The 12,720-nt window shown below is 40.3% G+C and overlaps 1 protein-coding gene across 1 annotated transcript; it reads right to left on the bottom strand.

Annotated features, from left to right (window-relative positions):
• Positions 1-482: 482 nt before the first annotated feature.
• On the bottom strand, positions 483-11,366 carry LOC145483910 (tetratricopeptide repeat protein 8-like). The gene is made up of 15 exons (XM_081462477.1): positions 10,903-11,366; positions 10,632-10,752; positions 9,602-9,668; positions 8,698-8,814; positions 8,560-8,602; positions 8,183-8,272; positions 7,765-7,809; positions 7,103-7,188; positions 6,253-6,391; positions 5,314-5,373; positions 4,680-4,819; positions 3,946-4,117; positions 3,272-3,394; positions 3,090-3,173; positions 483-2,610 (listed from the first exon to the last, which is right to left on the bottom strand). Exons 1-15 carry the CDS (start codon positions 11,023-11,025, stop codon positions 2,494-2,496), a joined length of 1,527 nt encoding a protein of 508 aa, XP_081318603.1. The 5' UTR covers positions 11,026-11,366; the 3' UTR covers positions 483-2,493.
• Between the last annotated feature and the right edge of the window lie 1,354 nt (positions 11,367-12,720).

Genomic DNA, 12,720 nt, shown 5'->3' with positions numbered 1-12,720 from the left:
TTCTTGTTCATCGTTTGTGAGGAGTGCTGACTTTCGTTCTATGCTTTTGGAGCAAGTTGGTAACTGAAGTGGTTCTGCATCTTACAGATCGCCAGGATAGTAAAATCCGCTGTCAGAAGGTTCATTTCCATCACATTTTGAAGAAAACAAAATTAGTTTTTTTGCACCGTTTTCTAGGGGCGGTACGCGTTTCTATTAGGGTCGTAGGCGTTTCTAGTAGGACCGCATGCGTTTCTAGTAGGGTCGCACGCGTTCCTGGTAGGGCCGTACGCGTTTCTGGTACTGCGGAATGCCTTTTTTCGCTCCGATCACTTGAACGCGTAAAGCCCTCATGCGGGACCCTTTTTTCTTATGGTTTTCCAAAGAAATAGCGCGCGGGGCCTTACACGTCATTTAAGAAATTGACGTCACTTTTTCATGCGTCTGTCCTATTATTGATCCCTGTCAAAGTAGCCGTGGATCCGAGGCGATAGCCCAGTGGATCCGCAGACTAATTTGAGAATGTTATCACGAAATTCATTGTCAAATACAGGACAGACGCATGACAAACTGACGTCAATTTGTTTTTTACAATAACAATATCGCAATCATCGCATAGTTATCAATTTGTGTCTGTCGGCTTACTGACAATAAAAATTAGCCAATGAGCGTGCGAGAATTTCTGCAGTTATCGGAAAACGCGTTTTCTCGTATTTATGGTTGGTCTTAAGCTTGTGATTGTCTAAAAAGTGTTAACCACGCTTAAGTTGGACTATATCAATCGGATAATGACAGCCTCTTTTAGGGAGCTCCACACAAAGAATAGGCCCTTTGCACGATCCGGTCACATGGTACAAAATGACACATGCTGGTGAGCAAGTTGCACAGTGGGACTTCCAAAACAATCCCACTTGTACCAGTCCATCTGGACCTGCCTTTGTTTTGGAAGTCCCACTGCGGAACTTGCTCACCAGCATGTGTGATTTTGTACCATGTGACCGGATCGTGCAAAGGGTCTATTATAATGGGTGGGACCTTGGTCGAGTTGTTGAAAGAAAGGTGGAAAAAAGACTGAGTCATACCCAGTGCTCTCTCTTCCCCAAACCCGTTCGTCTCAGATGAGACTGGTCTTTTCATGCTATGAATCGTATGGTATCTAAAGTAAAGCATGCCTATTTCTAGATTTCTTCACCTTTGATATTGGCAGTGTTCCTTGGAGTTTCAGGGCCGGGCACCGGGCATTTGACCATCTAGTGGAAAGGCTTTCTTACAAAGAAGTTCAGCTCAAAAAGCTTTGCCCGCCTGTAAAACCAGTTACCTTCCTGCTAAAAACGTTAATGAAACCCTGCCCTAGTAAATAGTGGTGGCTCCAAATGATATGTTCGTAAACAAGTAACTGGTGTTTCTTCGATTCTAGTAATGCCCATTAAAGGACTGCGTTTAAAATTCACCCCTCCACATAAGAGCAGTCAGGTTAAAAAAGACTGAATACTGCATTGTTGTCATCAAATTATACGAGCTTTAATCGAGGAAATATCGCAGTTCATCGTTATATACATCAAGTCCTTAAAAGAGGCCGGTTTCAAAAAGTGCATGCATCAAAGGTTGATGATGGTTTGTGAACATGCGCAAGAGAGAAACCGCTGTGATCAATGCCAGCTTACTTTATGTTTATTGCCAGACGTCCCAGACTCGTACCCAGTTGTTATTTACGAGTCAGATTGGATTGTTTCAAAGAGAAAGCGGTCTGGATCGAGTGGAGCGCACGGGAAGTTCTAGGAAGATGCAGGAAATATGGGTTATTGACTAAGTTCTTTGTTTGCGAGTTTATGGACCGAGACGGAGTCGAGGTCCAGAAAGTCGCAAAAAAAAGAACAACGCCAATATCCAGCCATCTTGACCGAACAAGCTCGGTCAATAAGGGATTTATTGTAAGGCTTTCGGGGAAATTTTTCTTGCGGGACACGGCGGGTAGTCCCGAGCGGGCAAGATAGCCCCATCTTGCCCGCTCGGGTAGCCAATCACAGCGTAGGATTTGATTCATCTTGCCCGCGCACGGAGCTATTCATTTAATAAAATTACTATTTTTCCTTTGACCCTTCCCATAACACCCCGCACACCTTAATCCACCCTGGTATCCAAATTTATCTCCCCCCAAAACACGTAAAGAGCGACTGGGTACGAGTCTGCAGAGGTCCTGATTCTCAGCACTGACCAAAAGGAATTTGGCCTCTGGGAATGAGATTCTCGTCACGCAGTCTTCCCTTTCAATCAAAATGTCGAAAAGCTGCTTGACGCGAAGGGAAGGAACGACTACGAGACGGGCGTCAGTTTGATGTCTGCTTGTGAGGCTTTGTTCATCTTAGTTCCGAATGACGGCAGCGACATAGCTAGCCGTTGATAGCAACTGAATTGGAGTTCTTAGTTCATTCAACTTATAAATTCGCTAAAAACGAGTGCCCTCGGGTATTATCTATGTACAATATAATACAGTGAGTGAAGTCAATTGAAAGTTCACAAAGCAGCGAAATCTTCCTTGAGTTGGTTGAGCACGTCCTTGCTGTCGCTGTGATCGGGATAACCTTCCAACGATTTACTGATCGAACTGTGGCTGCTCTGTAGGTCACCAATCTACCAAGAAACAGTACAAACTAGAAATTAACTACACAGCCAAACACAACAGAGCCTCCCATGCAGGGCGACTTCCGGTTCCCTGCATCCGGGAAGTAATGAAACGAACCGGAAGCCGCCCATTTCGGAACTGAAGGGCATACATGTACGAGAGAGAAATCGTCCACAAACCAACAAACTAAAACGAGCTAAAATCCGTGTTTCTATAACTTAAGTCTTTTTCTTACAGTATTGCGGAGAAAAAGCAGAAAACACTTTCTCTTTGTATCTATTAAGGATCTACACTACGAGTAAAACATCACAAGCAGTGTAAATTATTAATGGCACAAGCTTTTATACGACAAGTCAAGTAAATTTCATAACGGAGAAAACTACGAACGAGCGCGCGTTAATTTGCACTGCGGCGCAAATTGAAAATAAACTACAGATTAGCCTGCTTTCGGCCAATCACAATGGTAATCAAGGAAATAATTGTATACCTTATGTGAAAGCAGTCCGTGATTGTAATGAGGTTCGTACATGTGAGGAGCTAGAGAGGCAGCGGCCTGGAGGAATGCGCGGGCCTGGAAAAGAACACCACACATTACTAATTATCGTAACCTGAGCCTGGGAATTTCTCCCAATCAGAAACGGGTTGAACCAGTAATAATACCGGTTTTACCTGTTCCGTGTGACCCTTCCTCATTTCCAGGACTCCCAGGTTATTGTACGCCTCTGCATGGTCGTTGTTCGATGCAAGCGCCAATCTGAAACACTGATAGGCGAGCTGGATGTCTCCAATACCCTGAAACCACAAAACAAACGTCAAAAACCTTTCCAGTAAAACGTCTCACGCTTGCGTTTTCAATTAATCTTTTTCATTTTTAAGGATGTTGAATACCTATTCCGTAATTCCAGCTACTAATCAAAATGCCGGCTGTTGATGACTTTCGCAGCTTTTCTCGCATTTCCATATTTATCTTATTAGTCGTATTGACACTGGAGGACGAGACATCCGACAAGTTTTCCGTCTTAGAGCGAATTCATGACGTAAAACTTTTTTAAACTTTACCTTCATTTTGTTCCACTCCCTTCGGTAAAATTGTCACTAAACTCGACCAGAACACCGTCGAAGCGTGAATTCGTGACGGATTTCGATGGGTCTCTGGTGACGTCTGACTGGACGAATAAAAAGATGGGTAAAATGGGACAAGCTTTTCGTCAAAAACCCGTCTCGTCCCGTTTTCAAACCAGGACGGGAAACTCGACACAGAAGGGAAACCCGTCTTGGATGGGATACTCGTCTCTAGTGCTAATGCGACCATTGGCCTTATTAGTAAGTGAAATATTATTTACCACAGCCACGTGACCAATGTTGTACCAAACATCCGCCATGTTTTCGTCGGAAGCCAGAGCCAACGCTCTTTCAAAACAGTTCAGCGTCATGTCGTACTGCTGAGCAAAGAAACAGCAAAGCCCTAGATTGGTGAACAGCTCTGCATTGTACACACCCATCTGGAGAAGGCGGCTGTAAAGCAAACGACAAATTATCGACATACTGATAAAGTAACAATTGAAATGTAGCTGTATTTTTACCTGCGACTAACTAGATCTTCAAAGGTTCAAAGTTTGCTGTATGACTCCCAAAAACCTCGTGCAGTTTATTTCACCCAATCAGGAGCAAAACCTAACCAAATCAATCGGGTACACACTTTTCGCGCGCTTGGTAGCAGTCGGAAGTTTTCCCGCGCTTGGCAGGAGTCGCAAGTTTTCCCGCGCTTGGCAGAAGGCGTACGTTTTCCCGCGCTTGGCGGCAACCGTACGTTTTTCCACGCTTGGCACACTAGCTGTGGACAGTTTGCATGTTTTTGCTTCGTGTTGAGTTCTGATTGGGTAATTGCGAGCTACTTTGTTGTGATTGGTCAGATGCGTATCTCCAGATAAATTGCAGTAAAAATTCGTGATTGCAATAACTTTGCATTTCCTAAGCTCTGTAATAGACAAAAAGTCTAACGCAACATGTCCTGACAGAATAAAACAAACAAAAAACTGTCGATGAAATTCCTGTAAATGAAAAGTTGGAGACTTACCGGTAAAATCTGAGCGCAATTTCTGGTTGATCAGTGTAGAAATGATGAGTAGCGATACAAGCGATGGCCTCCACATGCGTATTGTCATAATGTAGCACTTCTTTATACAGTTTCACAGCGTTGGTCATGTCATTCAACTCCTAGACACGATCAAGAAATCAAAACAAGGGAGTTGGAAAGTGCTCCAATGCTGCCGTAAAATTCTGTCCTAAACCGTGCTAGTGCAGTCTGTATTATGTTTCATACAATTGCACAGCTTATTATATGGCTTGCTCCGTGAGCGGGCAAGATGACTCAAATCCTGCTCTGTGATAGGCTACCCAAGCGGACAAGATGGTGTTATCTTGCCCGCGCGGCACTACCCGCTGTGTCTCGCAAGGAAAATTTCCCCATAACCCATATAATAAATCCTTTATTGACCAAGTCTGCTTGGTCAAGATGGCTTGATAATGGCCTCGTTCTTGTTTTTTTTTCTTTTTTTTTTTTTTTTTTTTTTTTTGCATAAACACGCAAAAAGAAGAACTTGACCAAAAATTCAGCCCTCTTGGCCTCACGCCTGGTCAATAACCCATATATGTTGCACTACAACTAGCAAAGAATCGATCAGATGTAGACTATGAGCTCGGATTTTCACCTCGTGAATACGTGCAATTCCGGTCAGAAGAGTCGTCTCTCCAGGAAATTTCTCTAATGCCTGCAACAATGAAATGCGAGATTTGATAAAAGTTGTTTTCATCACCAATACTTACTAAACAAAACAAGCTGTGTCATGATCTCTATAACTGAGTTTTGATGATCTATAACTGATGTTTTGATAACCGATTGCCTTAGTAGATCTGCAGACCTCTAGAGGAAGTGGTTATAGCTGGAAATATCTTTTAGGTATTCTTTAAAAACCTGCATACAACGCAACATCCTGTTCACATTCAAGCAACTTTTTTTGTCTTCAGGGAAGAAACGTGACTTTTATCCCAGGAAAAAGTCCTTTAATCAATTAAACAAATACATCTCTGTTGAAGCTGCCATCACTGACAGCATTAGTATTACATTCTGTTCAGTGGGTTAGGGAAAGTATGAAAAAAGGTCTGAGTTGAGTTGAGTTGAGCTGATAACTTTATTTATACACGGTAAAAATTCCTTCCTAGTCTTTGTGACTAGCAAATGGTCATACATATGTAGGCACACACAATGTACACTGTAGACGTTGAGAGAGTCTTTCAACCATATGATGCTCTATTGGTAGACTTTCCAACCAATTATTATATATATACCACGGAATATCCTACGAGTCTCTTGTATATTCTCAGTATAAACACTAGTCTTTTGGCAAGTGCGCATACCGAGAAAATACAAGTGACGATATTCCATAATACCACACGAGAGCATTGCATAACTATTTATATCATGCCAAAGAAAATTCAGTGGCCAACACAGTCAATGCAACATATGTGCAGTGCATGATGGGAAGGTTGGATGTAATGTCATCGAACATACAACAGCTTTCCTTTATTCTGATTGGCTGTATTTTCTATGGCATGGTATAAAGGTGTGTAATCCAAGGACAAAGACAAACCTTTTTGTATACTTCAGTAGCAGTTAATGGCTGATCCAGTCTTCTATACACTTTACAGAGATACAGATATGTATCCACCACATCTTGATCACGCAGAGCTGATTTGAGCTGTCTCTCAGCATCACGATACATACCAAGTCTGGATTCAAAACGAACACTTAGTACATGTTGACCAACTTACTAAAAAATAAACATCTTTATTACCACTCCATTGTGCTGCGTCAATGGAAAAAAAAATTGAAAGAAATAATGTAAATGAAAACAACATGGTTAAAACTCCCAACTGGCACAAGGCAGACCAGTTTGCTATTTACCGGCATGGCAGTGGAATTGAACTCATGACTACCGAGAGCAACACCAGCTAGTGGTCAGAACGGTACTTGAAACCACGACCTTCGGATTTCAAGTCCAGTGCTCCAACCACTCGGCCTCCCTCATACTTAATCAGGTTTAGCTAGAAAAAAGTTGGAATCAACCAATCAGGAAACAGGATAAGTGTGTCAACAATGGTTGCATCAGTTATTGCCATCTTCCATGGTTGACCAAATGCTCAACAATCACAATCAAATCTAAAATGATCTTTGGCAAGATGACCATTTTCTGGGCAAAACAGTAAGAAGAGGAAGTGAACAAGCTTGTTTCTTCTGTTATGGGATGAGTACTTATGACTGCTTATAATTTTTGCAAATCTTAGTTACATAAGCCATTTGATATTTTTGTATTTTAGCACATTTTATGCTTTTTAAAGATCTTTGTTTTAGTTTGTCAGCTTCTTTTTATATGTAACATGCTTTTGAATATTTCATAGTATTAGCCCCATATAAATGTATAATTATTACTTCCAACAGACCTGTAATAACTTTTTGCCAGTTGAACTTTCCACCACCAGTCTTTAAACTGGCATTCTTCTGTTGCTTTGGCTGCAAGTTCTAATGCCTATAAGAAACAAAATAAAGTACTGCTTAAGCCTGAAAATTAATAATTGTCATAGTTTTAACCCTCCACGCAGTCCTAGAAGGTATTACAATGTCAAGCAGATGGGTGACAAAAACAGAGAAAATTATCAAATATATTGGAGATTGTACGTTGAAAGATTGTACATTGTGTAGACATGGGAAACCTTCAGAATTTGCAATAAAAGAAATGGCAATAATTAAACTATCCAATCTAGAGCAGAATTTTAATTTTTTGTCTTTCAGCCAGGCAATGAATCAAATTAAAGTAACTGGCAAAAACCTTCCACAGAATATTTTGTGCACCACCTTTAGTTAATTTTATCTGTACCATTAAAAAGGAAACACTATTTCAATGTGACATACTTCACCATTCTCACTCATACTCACAAAGCCCTCACTGTTGATAGCAATGTTTCAGCTTTCTGATTTATAAGACTGACAATTTGGGTTTTATGACCTAATGATAATTTAATTTTATCAGGTAATACAGTTAGCAATAAATAAATTTTGTATTATTTAACTGGAGTGCCATAATCATTCCTCATTAATTACTTACATTTCTAACATCATTTTCATGGTGGAAAATATATTCAAACAGCACCTGTATGAGAAATGGCAAAACAAATTAAAATTTTTCCATATTTTTCTTTTTTTGTCTACTGATGACTGATTGGGAACAAAAGAGAGGTTACTTTATGAAGACAAGTTAATATAAAGCCACAACCAAACTCACCCGACATACAATGACAATGAAACATTCTGTTCTCATATAGCCATTTTACATGATGACAAAAAAGATTTAAAATAGGGCAAAGAAAAGTTGGGTAAGGCCTGAAATAGGGTAGAGAAAAGTGCGAATTTTGGCCCTGATACAAGGTATTGTAAGGGTTTCAAGAAACTCACTGCACACCCCCACCCAATTTTTTTAAGATTTTTGAATTTTAACATTCTATTCATAATTTCTTAAACTGTACCTTTGCAAGATTTTGCCTTTGTGCATATTTGGACAAGTTGAGCTTTGCAATATTTATAAATGGTCCATCTGGCTGCGACAACATGGATGCCTGGAAGAAATAGAAATTTTTAAGTAGTAGAGTGGCTGGATTGCAGAGATGGGGACTGTCAGAAGCAGCATAAATCAACCTCAAAATTTAATGTCAAACATTTTTTAAAAGTAAACAATTAGGTATAAAATTCTCACATCTTTGTTTTACATACATACATTTTATTTTGTTTTATAATGCAAAACAAATGCACAAAGATCGTAAATTTAAGGTCAGTTGCCAAGTAATGAAACCAAAGAGCTCTAAAGTCAATGAGTTTAATACCATCAAGATTAGCTGATACTTACAGTGCCGAGACGAACATGTCGACCAGATGCACTTGTCACTGGTCTGAGAAAGAAAGTGGGGATGAAATGCTAAATCAGTCATGAAAATGTTATGTACGACAAAGTATTTAGTGTGTTAACAGTCATCATACCACATACCTTGCTGTTTGTGCAGTACGAGGGGTCCTTATGGCTTGCTCCATAGTTCCAGGTCTTCCACTTTGTGTTCCTGGCCTGACAAATCCACTGACTGGACGACCTGCTTGGGACATGGGTCTGGAAGGGAAAAAACATGTTATCCAAGATATTCAGGAAATTGCTTAAGAGTCATACAAAAGACTGCAAAGATTGATTATGAATTTTTTCAGCACTTTCCAGAGATAATCAAAAAAAAAAGTGTCAAAGATGTCGCTGAGACAAGCCAAAACATTACGTGCAGTTATCACAGCGATCCATATACAGTTCAGCCTCTCCACAACCACCACATTGGGGATGGTGGAAAGTGGCTGTTCTAGAGAGGCAGCCGTAATGGGGAGGTAGGTGTATAACATGGCACCTGTTGTTGTTGTTGTTTATTTTGGGAGGGCAGGGGGGTGGGGATGCAACGTTTTCTTTTCTTAAAAAATGATTATTTTACCACATAAATTGTACATTACACAATCAAATTATATCAATAAAACACAAACTAAACAGAAACAGAGACCAACGATGCACGGCAGGGATCAAGTTTGGTGACCTTTTTTCAGTAATAATGGGGTTTTGTATACACCATTCGTCAGTCACTGATTAACTAACCATTGTTGAAAGGTTATTTTGGCACTTCTGGACATGTTTTAGTGGCCGTTACTGTTGCGGAGAGGTGGCCCTTGTGGAGAGGTTAAAATAAGAGTGAGTGTATGGACTGTCTGCTGGGAACAAAAAAAACTGGCTGTTGTAGAAAAGTGGCCACTAATGGAGGTTTGACTGTAGGTTCTTTTGCAGGAGACAAAAATTAGTGATATGACAAGAGAAGACCAGCTTTTTCTCAGGCTAATGTTCATATAGCAAGAAATTTACAACGTACCTAACTCCTGGTGTAGGGGCTCCCATCCCAGTACTGGTTCCTGGTTTCTTTAATGAAGTTCCTGGGCCTATAGATCAAATCATACAGTGTCAAACATTTATGGGCATGTCAGTTTATCAGAGGTAGAAATTCTTTAACGTTTGCATAGTGGTTAGTGCCTGGGAAAGGGACTTACATATGACAAAAATCAGGGATGCTTGTTATCCCTCTTAGGGGTTTAATCAAGGATTCTAGTCACACTTAGGGTCTTGATGACAAAAAAACCACTATTTATAGCTGTCAAAGTATCTTTTAAGGTGCACTTGAAGAAATAATAATAAAAAAGGCTCTTATTTCCATTCTTAGGCATGATTTCTGCTGGCCTCTCAAGATTGGTCTATTAGCGTGGGCTCCTTTCCTGAAGCCTATTCCGTTTTAAGAGGAATCTTTTAGGGGTCGAATAAATCTGGAGCCATGTCCAGAATGGTCTATTCAAATTTGCCAACAAGCATTGGGGACCTTTTCATGTGGGAGTACCCCACCCCAGGAGGGTTAGTGTGACTTCCAAGCAGTAAATATGCTGGAAACTGTTCAGTTTCATTCCAGACAGTAACTTTTCTCAAGTGAGAAAATTCTACCGACTACATCACATGGTAAGCAAGGATAACATTTGTGAAACCAAGGTATTTTTGTCTATAGCGGTTTTCAATTGATTGTCAAAAGTACTTTGGTTTTGGTTTTATATTTGAGATTGGCTGAGTTGTCATCTGGTAAGTAATTGCTTTGGTTTTGGTTTCATGGCACTCAAGAGAAGACCACTCTAAAGGACAACTATGTGCTCCCCTACAACACAAATTACCAGTGTACACTGTGTTAAATTTGTATCCCGCCTGACTTGAAAATATAAATAATTTCAAACTCAATGAGCTGCAGATTTGATGTTCTCAAATAAAAAAAAATAAACAGCACGATTAATGCAGATTATCGTCTGCGCAGCAGGTGACTTTTTTCGCTGAAGAAAAACGGGAAGCATAGATATAAGCTCACTAACGTGGTAACTGGGCAACAGCGTTGTCATCCATTAACATTTCAGCAATTCCTTCCTCGTCAACATCAACTTCGTCAACATAAACTTGTTCCGTGAGCGCTCGTGTCTTTAGACACCATGATGCCTGATGATAAAGACGAGAAAACATTCATAACAGAACGCTTCTGAGAACGGGAAAAAATCAACAACATTCGATCGTGTGTAACTTTGTTTTAAATAATTTTGGAGTGGCTATTAACGGTACTTTCTTCTGATTTCTAAGAAAATGTACTACCTGGTCATAAGGATTTTTCTGCAGTAACTGCGTACAAACTTCTGCACACTCCTCAAATTTCCTTCGACGATAAAAACTCATCGCCAAAAACAGCCGGTCCATCTGCATCCCAGTGGTCGCCATCTTGGAAGAGTTCTCAAGCGTTTCATCGCTGGCTCAATACTGTTGTCGTCATGACAGCGGTACAATTTCCCGCGAAATTTTAAAAGTAGTAAGTGTTATTTGCCTTTCTGCCCGGCATTGCGCAAGCTGGTTGTGTGTTCTGCTCTGAAACTGCTTGGGAATAATAATTTAGCATTTGTCACTATTATTACTACCTTGATTTTCGAAATCTCCTTTTCCGCTGCTGGCATAATGCTCGCTTCCGCAAATGACCAGAAAAAAAAAACCTAATTTAAAACTCATTCTGCGGGCAGAATTCATTTTCCGAGCCTAACCACTATGAAGGGAGAACAGACAATAGGCACGACCTTATTTGATTTTAGATCACAGGCGAAGCGAACATAGAGTTCTTTAATTGCCTAAGATGTCTGCCATGCTAGTGGTCTAGCAAAGAGGAAACTGATTGTTTTAAAAATTTGAATACCACAAATATTTCATGTTCTTAGGAATTATATCGGTGTTACGTGACGCCCGCAGTTTAAAACGGCATAACTTGCAAACCGAATCTAACGACTTTTGCAACGGAATTTTCTTTCTTTTAGTTCTTTTTATAACAGTGATTTCTTTTGATGTTTCTTTTTAGCATGGAGCTATATTTACAATCGCCTCCGCATTCCGAGTGCGCGCGGGCGGCATTTCAATGCTACTTGCATATTGATTCAGGACGTGCAGGTCATGTCGTGCGGAAAAGAGCAAAACGGAAACATGACTGGCGGCATTTCATATGAGAGACAAACGTGCACTGTCACCATTACAGAGCTTAACATAACCGTTAAAAAGCCACAAGGTCCCGGGGTGCAGTTTTATTTGGGCCACAATTTGCAAAGTGGCGTAAAATTACTTTGACAAAAATTTAAACACAACATTCCATGCGCGATCAGTAAAACTTCCATCCTGCATGCCCCTTTGAACCTCTGACCAAGCGTTTCAGCGTCTTTCAGCCTCCTTGCACAACCACTTCTCGTCCCTCCTCGAAAAAGGGTCTGATTCAATCACACTCATAAATCTGTTAAATATTTTTGTATATTGTTGTTTGAGGGAAGGGAAATGCTTGGGCAAATATTTGTAAGAAGGAAAACATAAATTATGTATCTCGATCACTATTGTCAATTTAACAATCAATATAGGCCCCTTATCCTTAATCGAAAGTATCCATCAGTACATAAATGGTAAAAAAAAGCCTGATTATTATAGGCTTTTCAATCCTTGTAAATTCCGGGTTCGGTATGCCCATAAGGTAGATCCGTAAATAGCTACACGCGCCATAAGGAAACGTTTAGACGCTTGTGGCATTAGTAAACAGATGTCTCCTACTTAAATCCGGGTAAAAGTATTAGCTCATGTGAATATTACATGTAAAGCGACACTCCGTAGTTTTCTGATGCATTGACTTTTTATTCCTCGTGAGGTAAAGGCATTTTGATAGTTAGCTCATGCACCGAACTAATAAGTACATAAGATCAATTATTTCAAAAATATTATTCTATTGCCATTTAAATTTCTCGTTGTTGGTGAAAGTTTGAGTGACGCGACGCTCACCGGCGACGCGTTTTCTTCCCAATGCGCGTTCTATGTCGCGCGCGTGACGCGAACCCAAAGGCGATTATTGTGTTGAAATGAGTTGAAATGGTTTCCTTTGTGTTTGAATGTGACGTC

The sequence above is a fragment of the Orbicella franksi genome, chromosome 4, assembly GCF_964199315.1.
Source record: "Orbicella franksi chromosome 4, jaOrbFran1.1, whole genome shotgun sequence".
NCBI lineage: Eukaryota > Metazoa > Cnidaria > Anthozoa > Scleractinia > Merulinidae > Orbicella > Orbicella franksi.
The sequence above is the reverse complement of the archived record's forward strand: the minus strand, read 5'-3'. Positions and strand labels throughout refer to the sequence as shown.

Excerpts from the sequence above, each read along its gene's own strand:
- LOC145483910 (XM_081462477.1), bottom strand. The coding sequence starts at position 11,025 with ATGGCGACCACTGGGATGCAGATGGACCGGCTGTTTTTGGCGATGAGT. Across the intron at positions 4,820-5,313 it reads GAATTGCACGTATTCACGAG|GAGTTGAATGACATGACCAA; the intron begins GTGAAAATCCGA and ends GATCGTGTCTAG. Across the intron at positions 4,118-4,679 it reads ATTGCGCTCAGATTTTACCG|CCGCCTTCTCCAGATGGGTG; the intron begins GTAAGTCTCCAA and ends TTTGCTTTACAG.